This window comes from Macrobrachium nipponense, chromosome 24, assembly GCF_015104395.2.
Source record: "Macrobrachium nipponense isolate FS-2020 chromosome 24, ASM1510439v2, whole genome shotgun sequence".
Lineage (NCBI taxonomy): Eukaryota > Metazoa > Arthropoda > Malacostraca > Decapoda > Palaemonidae > Macrobrachium > Macrobrachium nipponense.
This window is the reverse complement of record NC_061091.1, coordinates 16,796,070-16,808,450: the sequence shown is the minus strand read 5'-3', so window position 1 is coordinate 16,808,450 and position 12,381 is coordinate 16,796,070. Positions and strand designations below refer to the sequence as shown.

At 33.9% G+C, this 12,381-nt stretch overlaps 2 protein-coding genes across 8 annotated transcripts in view; one reads left to right on the top strand and one right to left on the bottom strand.

Moving 5' to 3' along the window:
* The window catches only part of LOC135205480 (lipopolysaccharide-induced tumor necrosis factor-alpha factor homolog), a 140,242-nt gene extending 136,217 nt beyond the window's left edge, over positions 1-4,025 (top strand). For all 5 annotated transcript variants that reach the window (XM_064236187.1, XM_064236185.1, XM_064236188.1 and 2 more), the window contains one exon: positions 1,047-4,025. In XM_064236187.1, coding sequence (XP_064092257.1) covers positions 1,047-1,155 — 109 coding nt within the window. In that variant the 3' untranslated portion in view covers positions 1,156-4,025. The remainder of the gene's footprint in view (positions 1-1,046) is intronic.
* A 2,150-nt stretch (positions 4,026-6,175) lies between these two features.
* LOC135205479 (palmitoyltransferase ZDHHC23-B-like) overlaps positions 6,176-12,381 on the bottom strand; it is a 57,714-nt gene continuing 51,508 nt past the window's right edge. For all 3 annotated transcript variants that reach the window (XM_064236182.1, XM_064236180.1, XM_064236181.1), the window contains one exon: positions 6,176-7,976. In XM_064236182.1, the coding sequence (XP_064092252.1) occupies positions 7,775-7,976 (202 nt within the window). In that variant the 3' untranslated portion in view covers positions 6,176-7,774. The remainder of the gene's footprint in view (positions 7,977-12,381) is intronic.

Below are 12,381 nucleotides of genomic sequence, written 5' to 3'. Positions count from 1 at the left end.
CAAGGCGGTAAAGAAAAGACTGGTGTAGATGTTAGGCGTTTGACCACTCCTCACCCGATCTACGCATGCGTTGCTAGATACCACAAGATTCCTTGCTTTCATCTACTTCTTTACCAGATCCAGCCAGGCGCTAGAAATTATCTTATTGTTAAGACCGAGGGTTTGTTCGCGTATGAACAATAATGGGTTCTTAATGAACCATTGGTTAATGTAGGTGAAGAGATTTAGCAGTCATTTGAAGTAGTTTTATAGGTTGGTGAAATTTGTGTTATTTCTGGAGGAAAGAAAGTTAATAGAAAAAATGCATGCTGGAGGAGGTTTTAAAGCAAGACATCAATATCCAGTTATATTTGAGAACATATTTGCAAGATAGGGCTGAATGATACATAGTATTTCAGCTGTCAAAACACTCCCAAATGAAGAGACTGACAGCACATTTATATGTCAAATACTATATACTGTGTAATCATCCCAGTTTCTGCTAAACAAATAGGAAATCTGCAAAAGTAAAAGAATTTTTAGTTGTATTCTACATGAAATTTTGCACATTTTCATATATAATACTCCATGTAACGGTTAATATAAAATGGTGCAAAAATTATGTCAAAGTGACGAAATAATTTCTTAGATGTGTCGCTGATGTTTTTTAGTGCAAAAAGAAAGAAATTCGCGCTTGCGCGCCTGGGTAACGATTATAAACAAAACAATGCCTTGATCCGTGAGCTCCCAGCATCCCCCAAGGCGTGTGATTCAAAATTCGCCTGGTAGGCCTATAAGTATTTTTCCGCGAATTTTTAAATAAACTTTTTATATTGACGTACCATACGTCCAATCGGCACCCAACAGACAATTTATGTCGACGTATGATACGTCCAATCAGCGTTTAAGGGTTAATGACTTCAGTTATAGATAAACTGGTTTTTAGATTTTGTAAGTGCTTTAGAATATGTTTATGACATTTCATTTATTTCATCAATGTGTGTAACAAAATACGTATGTAAAATCTGGGGAATTGCTTTGAAATTGCATTGACATTTATTTTGCAGGTGCTGGATGGGTTGCTGTCTTATTCCTTGCTGCATTAACGAGTGTATGAATGTTGAACATAATTGCCCCAATTGCAATTCCTTCTTAGGAAAATATAAGCGAGGATAATTGAAAGTATCCACCTATTTCTGTTGTTCTTTACATCATTATAGTAGCCTCATGTTGTGTGTTAGGTTAAAAATCAATGTAATATTCTTTAATAAGGCTAAAGTTAACTGTAACTTTTTATATGGAAAAATTTTTGTTTTTACCACCAAAATATGGTACCCTATGGAATTGGTCTGGTTCATAATTAGTAGCTTTCAGGAACTTGCCCTGAATGTGTCAAGAGCAGTAGTAAGTTGTTAGTCAGATTTTGTTTTTGTGATTACTAAATGCTGCTATCAAATACCAAATTCTTACAATTGGTTGAATTTTTAATAGAAAAAAATTTGTTGTACAGAAAAGTGAGTTAATGTGTAAGAATAGGAAACTAATTTTTGATGTTTTCATATTTCCTATTTCCTCTTGCATTTAAATTGTATTGTATTTTGATGTCAAGTAAAGGTGTATTGAACAAATCAAATTATTCATTATATTGAATATTACATAGGATTCTCTTTATCTAAATTCTAAGCAGGATTTGTTGGAGCAAATGGAATTCAATCTTAGTACATCTTTTTCATTACTAAGTTTCAACAAAAGGCCAGTTTGGTCTTCATATGATTTAATTTATCAGTTTTACCGAGGTATTCGGTTTTATGTAGGACTATTATTGTAATCAACTTTACTAAATTTCATATACAGAATCTCAAACTAATTAAAATCTCCTTTTATGATCTTGGCTAACTGTAACCTAAAAATATGTCATGTGTTATATGTGTAGACATAACATTTATTACAGCATTTTACCATTCATGTATCATATGCATAGATGAATTTTTATTGTTAAACCTCTGGTTGTAGGGTAAATGGAACTAAAAACCATCAGAATACTATTTAGTACAAAATACCCATGACTTATGAAATTTAAATATTACCTTTGAAACTGGAGAAATTTCATACTTATTCAATCCGATTTCTTCTCACACACAAAAAAGAAAAACTAGAGCAAGGTTAAAGGAAAAGCATGAATTTGGTTTGAGGTATGTGTTTTAACCAGTGATAATTTTATGCAAAGTTACCCTTCACTGGGAACAATATTTTAAAAATTTTTGATAGCTGATGAAAACTGGTAATACTGTAAATTAAATTCTAAGTACCTATCCATGTTTATAAAGTGCCTTTTTAAGTAGTAAGGTAGCATGTAGGTTGTGTCCAGATTTATTATTTTGAGAGAAGGTATGCCAGAAAGAAATAAGGTACAGTGGGGCCTCCCTTAGTCGCGGATCAGCAATCATGGGTTTTTCCTTGGACCACGTCTCAGTCTATATCGCAGCATCGCGGGCTTGTCCGTGGTAGGCTAAGCCTCGTCCAGATCCGAAAACCATCAAATGCATGAACAGATTCACATTATGATATTAACCGACTGTAAAGGTGTAATAAAACCATTCTCACCTTATATATTATTGGCATATCTTCATAATATAAAGCCTATTCATGGAATAATTCCACATCATTAACATCAACTTGTAGTTGAGATGCCAGCAGAAATTTAAACATTGAGTTACATTGCTTCACAGCGACCTTTGCCATTCATTAACCTTTTAGAAATGTTAATAGTAGTAGTGTAATTACAGTAGTAATAACATTTAGGAAAACAATAATTTACAATTCGAACTTCATTATTGTTTTGGTAGGACGTAATCAACTTCTCTGAACACTGCAGTCATACAAACGATAATGTCCGGTTTCCAGCTGGTGCTGAGTATTTATCCTAATGTTAAGACTGAAGGTTTGTAAGTTATGAAAAATACACATTGGTTAAAAATGTGTCATGTTGTTGTTTGCGATTGGCGACGAAGCTTAAACGTAATAAAACCATTTTTACCTTATATATTATTGTTATATCTTCATAATAAGCCTCTTCAAGGAATATTTCTTAGGGAAAGCATTTTTCAAAAGTCAAAAATACACTTTACAAGTTTACAGTATGCATTGATTACTTTATTTTGATGTGATCACATTATTATTACAGTATGGTACTGTAAGCAGTATAGTAACTATTTTTTATCATAAATGTATAATCATTCACGAAAAAAATACATATGATCACCGTGACGTCACCAAACCTACAGTCTCGTTCGTGCATACTATTTTTTACACAATGTGATAATGGTTACACCGTTCTACAAACTACCGATCCATTTTACATAAGTATCCTCTAAACTCCCTCCTCATAAATCACTTTACTTACTTTTTTTGTGGAGCCCAAATACTATATCCCGGAAAATTAACAAAATCGCGAATTTTATCAGAGCAAAATTTACTAATTACTGTGTTTTCATCTTCTTTTCACTAAATACATTTTTAGGGTAAAATCATTTACAAATATTCAAATACTATGAATGTAAATAGCAAAATCTCTCTCTTTCTTTTCACTTATAGAAAAAAATTATAATACTGATCTATTATTATCATAATAAAAGAACAAGATGGTCCCCGACATCTGTAGGTACACGTGTTGCCATAATTTTATTCTTTCTCCGATATACTAAACTGTGCTTCAGTACAACTTTTATAGTTGACTAAATGATTATCACATAACAGTATACAAGAGAATATCTTATCACTATCGATGTTTCACTTATCACCATAAAAATATTTAAAATACAAATTTCATTATGTTATTCTCGAGCTAAGCTAGCCAACAGTTACTCTCGTCCTAATTGATTGATTGATTGAAAGTTTTCTGGCATCCTGACGCCGACTCTCGTCCTAAGCTGCTCTCTCAAGCAAGTCAACAGTTACTCTCGTCCTAAGCTCTCTCTCTCTCTCTCTCTCTCTCTCTCTCTCTCTCTCTCTCTCTCTCTCTCTCTCTCTCTCTCTCTCTCTCTCTATGAATTACTATCATAAACCTTTATGTACAAAGTTAAAAATAATAATAATTCCATTAATAAATTAGTTTCTTTTAGCAACTAAATTATTTTCCAAAATAATTCTTTCGGTAATAAACGTCCACAAACGTAAACAAAAGACAAAAATAGATTTGTATTGCTGTATTTTGCTGTTTATACATTAATATTACAGTTGGGTGCTGTAATCATTACAGTAAATCATGTTTTTTTTTTATCATAAATATGTTCATTCACGAAATAGATATACTATGTACTTTTAGTTTGGGGCAGCAGCCAAATCATGAAAACAGAAAGGAATTGTTGATATATACTTTTTTTTGCTGATCTGATGAAGGGGATATTGAAGATAGGAAAGAATTTATAAAAGATTTGTGAGATTATAGACATATAACTTAAACACACACACAAACAAGTAAGCAAGGGAGCCGTTTTAATGACTACACCCTTCTACTACTACTACTGATAGGAGCAGCCATTGTTAGTTACACATGTACTTATTGCAACTTAACATTTTACATCTTCAACCTAGTAGGTTAGCAAAGGACAAATCAGTAGTGAGTACCCATATGTTAGTTTAAGGTATATTAGGTGTTTGAATTAGTATTAAAATAGGCAATTAGCCTATAAGAGTTTTTATAGATAGCACATCTTTGGTGTTTTAACTATTGAAGTAAGCAGTTGGGGTGGGTATAGCCTAGGGTTTTTTGAGGTGTGTGATAACGCAGATATTTGCTTATTGCGGGTGGTTACGCCCCCAACCCCCGCGATTAATGAGGCCCCACTGTACATGGATTATGCATAAACAACTTAACAAAAAAAGAAAAAGAAAAAAAGTTATATCAGCCACTAGAGTTGGCCGGTGTTATCCAAGAAACATGAGCATTGTTACAGCTATGTATATGTGTACATAGATATTTGATTCAGTTTTGAGACATGCTAACGTCTTACAGTTCATTGTTTTATAATCTAGATGAGATAATTGTGTCGTGAGTGTATGTGAAAGAATAACTTCTAACCAACCAGATATTTTCTAAATTATCATACCAGATAGTAGTTGATGTAAAAAAATATAGTTAATTTTGAAAAAATAGAAAAAGGTTTCCATTTTGTTAACAGTATTAAGGTAGTAACTGCCAAAAGTGTAGACCAGATGACCCAAAGTCAGTGTTTAATGAATAAAAAATATTTGCTACCTGTTACAGTTGGGAATGAGAAACTTTAAAAGGCATCGGTTAATGGTCTTTAAATACTATCTTATTAACATAACACAAAACCTGTTAAATTTAATGCTTACAAATTTTGTCATTTACAAATTATAACAGTACCCCAGTATATTAAGCATTTTTTATAATAAGTTCTAATATCTGAAAGGGCTTTATGTAAACTTGTTCAGAACATAGCAGTTCACCTTTATTGAAAATAAAAGGTTGAACTATATACAGTAGTACTCTGAAATGTATATTTATCCTAGATAAATGACCATTAACAAAGATAAGTGTATTTTGAAGGACATGTCAAACTATCTCATACAGCAGTTTCCTTTTGATTAAGGAATTCTGTCTTGTACTGGTTTATTTATATAAAATTACAAAATTTTTTTAAAAAAACGATAGTACTCAGCTTGTAGAGATTACACTTCATGGAAAAAATTTAACGTTATGTAATTGGAATTTTTCTTACATACAAATTTGTTAAAAAGAATTGTTTTGTAAGGTGTTATAAATTATTTTTATGTTCAAGGGTTGTTAAATAGTCATAGATATTTACAGAAAGAGTTATATAGAGCATATTTGTAAATATTAAAAGAAAGAACAAAATTTGTAACATGTCAAAAGTCCAGCATTTTCAATAATAATCTTAAAATGTGCGGTAGTGATAAAAATTGAAATGGAAAAGAAATTTTTAAGTGCCTTTTAGGAATGAAAAAATTCACTTGGTACCAAATATTTTTAGCTAGTCCTGCTAATACTTGGCAGTCTTACAAAAATAGACATGATGTAGGAAGGATATAGTAAAAATTCTCAAAATTTTTTTTCATAGTATTTGGTGCTAATAACTTGTGATATTATGGCAAACGCCCCTTCCCTATATTAAGGTCCCCCCCCTTTTTTTTTTTTTTCTTTTCTTCTAAACCAAGAGTCTACTGTTGGATCTTCATGAAGGCTGAATTTGTGGCAAGTTAGATTGCTTAATTTAATCTTCTAAAGAAAAATAGGCTCTACATTTTCATATGGGATGGTAACAAGCAGCTTTGCAAATTCTGTAGGCACGTATAATTTTGTGCAACGTTAAAAGTCAATTAGTTTCTCCATTCTGTTCTTTCTTACCCCAGAACTTTCAGGTCTAAGACAGTGGTAATACTACCTTATGTATGTTGGCTGTTTAGCTTGTAGTTGTCCTTGCACGTATTCATTTTTCAAAAGAAATAAAGGTTTTGTGCAAAAATGTTTTTGCGCAAATTGGTTGTTAAATGACAATTTTGTGTAATTAAAAATGGTTCTGCTCTATTTATAGTGAAGTTATAGTAGTACTAGTTTCAAGTACTACAATAGAGTAAATGAATTGATAACCAGTTCCAAGTACTACAATACAAGAGTACATGATTAAAGAACCAAATTATTTTATGTCTGAAATATTTAATTAAAAGTTCAGTTTTAGAATCTCATTTATTTAGGAAACTTACACCCATTTAAACCAGATATACATACTATGTGGGCACATTTTTCACTGGAGTATGTTTAAAAACAAATTTAAAAAGTAAATCAATACTAACATTTTACATAGCTTATAGATATTTTTATTTCATTTTCTTCATCCTCACATCATACACTTCATAACTTGTTTTACATGAATTTTTAGTTTTGTATGTCATAGGAACTGATTATTTGGTGAAAGGTTTTCTATTTGAATTTTACAAAATTATAAGCTGCATTTATTTTTTTCATAAATTTTCATTACCTCAGTTTACATGCCAAGCCATTTAAATTAAGGTAATCATATCTAATTTTTCATCAGGTGTTGCTGTTGCAACAGTGCATAAAAGGACATCTAGAATTTTGAAAATTACTGATTATTCCTGCATAATTTAGATAATAAATTTTTTTTTTTTATGTAAAGTTATATAATATGGCAACATTAACAGTTTCATGCATATAGTATAATATTTGACTGACCATTTCTTTGACAAATAAAAGTAAAACATTCAAAAAGGACTATTCTTGACCAACACGTTTATCAGGTTAAATCAGCAACAGCATATTCACCACAGCTCGCTCTTGCATGATTTATAAGTGGTTTTATATAATCTACTTTGATTTAAAGGATGAGGACAAAATAATAGTGCCAGTCTCTCTAAACAGTCTTAAGAGCAACATACTGTCGCATACGGGAAGGGCAAAGGCATATCACACTTTAAAAAAATTGCATCAAAATAAAGCTTCCTGTGAAGAAAAAATTTACCTAAATTATTTATATACGTATATGTACGTATTTGATTCTTGGTGAAGTCATTAAAGATGGGAGGAAATAAACAGGATTCATAAGTTATGGAGATCCACACAGTATTATCCTTTTAAGAAAATTGTTTAGCACCAAGTATTGTTTTAGTGTAAACACTAAAGCCCAGAACTACTTTCCTGAGGGTAAAAAAAAAAAAAACTTTGCAAATACAAATCTGTCTGTTTAATACAGGTTCAGGCACATGGCTTAATATTTCATACCCAGAGTGTGAATTACCTCCACCAAAAATGAAGACAATTTCGAAAAGCATACTTTAATGACCAGATGCAGCTTTGTCCAGGTAACTGACGTCTGTGACGATACTCTCGTAGTCGAACCCCACTAACTACACACACTAACTGCTGAATTAATGCTACAGCAACTAAAGTTCCCAAGAGTACACCATAGCATGATCCAGATATTACCAACCTTGACCTGTAAGAAAAACCAAAAATATGAAAAAATTAACATGCAGATATTGTACACTGGTTTGTTCCTACATGAATACAAACCATTGCCTTTTACATATGGTAGTTACCATGTCTTTCAGCATGAGCTGGAAACTAGTTGAAACTTGGTAACAAGGTAGGTAACCTGTGGAGATGGGGTAGTATCCCTCATTCACCAACTGTCACACTCACTTTTCTCAGGCTGCAGTAGAGAACAGATGTGCTACCCTTTGATGTCCTGACTGCCAGCTGAGACCTTGGATACTGGATAAGTATTCTCTCATTGCCAATCTCATGTTTAATTACATGGTGGTTAATTCTTACGGAATAAAATTTACACCATCATTACCGAGACATCACTGCCTTTGTTGGCTGTTGCATCTCTGGTTATAACTTTACTTCTGTAATTAAAATGAATTGCATATGAATTTCCTGTTATAGACTATGTAATTGATAAAAGTTCTCTAGTATTTGCTGGGAATGTAGCATATTATAATAGAGAGTAGTATATAAATCATTCTCTGATTTATATATATACTACTAATAATATTGACTTGAGGTGTCCGTAAAGCTTAGTCATTATGAAAGTTCCTGCAAAAGTTTGGTAAAGAATTAGGTAGTTCTTTTGTTGTGGCCTTCCTCATTTTAACTGGTGGAGGAAGAAGGCCTTCACAACCTCCTTAGGTAGCTACTGGTGGTCTTGACTTTACTGACTGCTGCATTGAAGAGGGGTTTCCAGTTGCAGTAGTCCTTCCTAGAGAGATTCCTCCAAGTCTTTCTGATGGGTATGACTCGAGCACCCAAAATAGAAAGAGGGCCTCCTAACTTATTGAAGACTGAAGGATGACTACGTACTATCAAGTACCCATTCTTAACTGCTGGAAATACCACGACTTTAACCGAGGTGGAATCATCTACCAGTTCATGATGCTTTGATGACAGATGTAATATCCCTGAGCTTAGTGATACTCAGCAGCAGAAAGTGACTTTTACATGACCTGTCATGTTCAAGAGCTTATAGAGGTAATGTTGCAGTTCCTGTCCTGGTAGGAATAGCCTTCTTGGCCTTGGTAGGTAGTCCTAGGTCTTCTGTCCCTGCAAGGTATCTCATTTGTACAAACCTTAGTACAGGCAGTCCTCGGCTTACGACGTTCCGAGGTTATGGCACTTTTCAATTATATTCATCAGAAATTATTTCCAGGTTTATGATGCTTGTTCCAGGGTTACAAATCTTATGATGCTGATCTGACGGAAGAAATATGACTCCAAAAAGGCAAAATAATCAATATTTGAAGGTTTTACTGATGAAGAATGCAATAAAAATCCATTAAAAGTAAGGTTTTTCGGCTTACGATACATCGCAAGTACAGAACCCCCGTACTGTATTCATTTCCTTCCTAAACAGCACTCAAGTATAGATTAGGGCTTCTTGCTGCTTCACTTTTTAAAATAAGCATTAAGGATGCTTTCACTTTCGCTGTTAGCAACACAAAACTTTTTAAGGAGGTCCTTCTCTCTGCCTTTGACATCGCTTTGGTTTTGGAAGCATCTTGGGAGACTTCTAGGATGAGTTTTGGCTAAGGTGTGTACTTTCTTGAGCACAGCCCTGGTCAACACTAAAGACCGAAAGGAGGGGGACCTCCCCCAAGACAAAAAAAGGCAACACCTGTAGGGCACATTACTGATGAGATGTGGGGAGATACCGAGAAGGTGAGGGCAGTCCAGGAACCAGTGGAGACGATGAGCATTATGCTTCAATGGTCACAGTCTCACTGGTGACATCTTACTCTGCTTCAGATGATCAAGAAGGGAAGAAACACTGGGCTCACCCAACACGACCTGGGAGGAGCCACAACCCCCTCAGCTGCTCATCCTCTACTGTACCTGGAAAGAATTAATCCCAGCAAGGGGGGATATTACTTCCTTTAGGATAAGCAATTGTAGTAGGGGGAGTTTAGTAGGTGAAAGCTAAAATCCTACGTAAAGAAAAAATGTTTGCATTTGTGTAGGAACAAAAGGATGCATCCCACACCTGGGCAAAGTCTAGGTTTAGGTTTAAATGATTCTTGGCTTTGTATTATTCAAAATAAAATATAGATATACCATAATTATTCAGTCACAACAAAAGGAAGGAAAACACAGTTTGAGATGAAAGTAGAATGGCCAGGAAGCAATCGGGCAGAGGAAGGCAATGCTGCATCTACTATTGACGAAGGCTGTAAGGCAAGTGGTTATGCAACTCAGGAAAGGGAGGTGGTGAGGGTAAGCCTCACCTCTCCCACCAGTAGAGCAACTATCAAACAACCTTGCTGCATAGAACAGCCTGCTCCAGCTTTTGGTGAAGGTAATTCCTATGTAAAGATCTCAGGTTTGTATGTTAGGAAAAATACAAATTACTTTTAAAATTTGCCATATTTGTGTAGGAACAAAAGTATGTAAAATTCAGAAGTTCCGAGAGATAGGAGTTGTGGCAAACCATACTGGTGGGTAAAAAAAGAATTAAAAAAAACACACAAGAAAAAAAAAACACAAAAACTAACAAAATAATATTAAATCTGAGCTCCTATCACTATGTACACACATCCAAATGGGTGAACTTAGCAGGTGCATTTCAATGGCACCAGACACTGGTTACATACCACCAAAATATGGCAAAATGTCATAAATTCACAAACCATTCTTTTAACAGTTGAATAATGACTGCAATAAATGAACACCCTGCTGTGTCTACTACACAGAGATGAGTAGTATAACAGTAATTATCCAAGTTGGTAATAAAATAGTGTACAAATATAAGCTAGAATACTCCCTTTGGTAGCAGGTCTTACATGGAAAGGAGACTCCACTCTTTCACATAAAAGGTGAAAACTGACACTCCACTTTTCTTTGCTGATCCAATGTTGAATGAGATAAGCATGTAGTGAAACACAGAAATTGGTTAAGAACTAGACTACCTTGATAGCAAGAGGTCTTACCTGAATCAGACTCCATTCTGTTTCATCTAGAAACTAAAATGAGCAATGTTTTTCTGTGCCAATCTGAAGTTAGGTATTGCTAAGATGTAGTCTGTCTTCTAATATAAATAAAAATGGTTGAGAACTGAATATGTACTACTAGAAGACAACTTGAATCTTCATGTTTACCTATAAATTCCATCCAATGCTTGATTACTATACCCACCTAATGTCCACTTTCAGTTAGTGTTACATTTGTCATTCACATAAAAGATAAATTACCAAGAGGTTTGTAACTAAAACTTCAGTCATTCATAGTTGGTTGAAGTTGGGCAATAATGTCAATATCAATTGTTTTATTTTTTTTGTTAATATTTTACAAACTTTAATACAATCAAGAGCACTGCAGCCTGTGGTGTGGAATATAGACATGAAACATCACCAATGTGAGTAAATTGTGTTGTTATGTGAAGAATACTAGTCACTGCATACAGTATCAGGATGACACCTGAAATCTTGAACAAAAGGGGAAGAAGTACCACTCACACAAAAGATCTAGAGGCAATGTACTGGAAAATCCTGAAAAGGCAGCATGTCCACATTCAAAGGTGCATAACAGAATGAAAAACGTCAGTAAATACCTCAAGTAAAAGGAAGTTGGGTGAGTATGCACACTGAAACTATTATTTATAATTTCTGCTTCATGCACCTTGATGCATTCTGCACACTTCAGCTACTATTTATGATGAACGATTTTTCATACAATGCTTTTTTTTTTATTCAATAAATAGTTTTCTACCAGTCTGGCCATAACATTGTAGATGCTTCACTGTCTTTTATCATGATCTTCACTGAGTTTAATGCTAACATTAGCAAAGATGAAACAGTCTACCCTTTCCATCATTATCTTAATGATAGGTACTGAGACAACTCTTGTGTGAACAAATATCTTTATAATAATAAAATAAGTACCGGTAGCTAAAATTTGAAATGGGTAAACAATGCAGCAACCTAGCTCAATTTATTTATGCCTTATCACCCATGACAGGGGGGAGGGTGGGCTCCCATTCTGTAATTACTTGGTAAGTATAAATAAAACCTTATTTTATTATAAAAATATCATCTTTATTTAAGTAACTTACCAAGTAATTACGTAGCTGATTCCCACACTGCTACAAGGTGGGATTCATGGATGCAAATCTTTTGCAATTTATAATTGATAACAACATGCAAATAGGCAAAATTTGCTAGCATTAACATAATGTTTATTGTTTCCTTAGCCATTAAGAGAGCTATAGGAGTCAATATACTGCCTCTGGCACTGCTTATCTCAACTAGTAGAGATTTGGAGTCAGACCACAGGTCACCTACTACTTAGTGGGGGCCATACAGTGAGGAATTCACCAGGTGCTAGTAAAGCATGCACAGACATTGCCC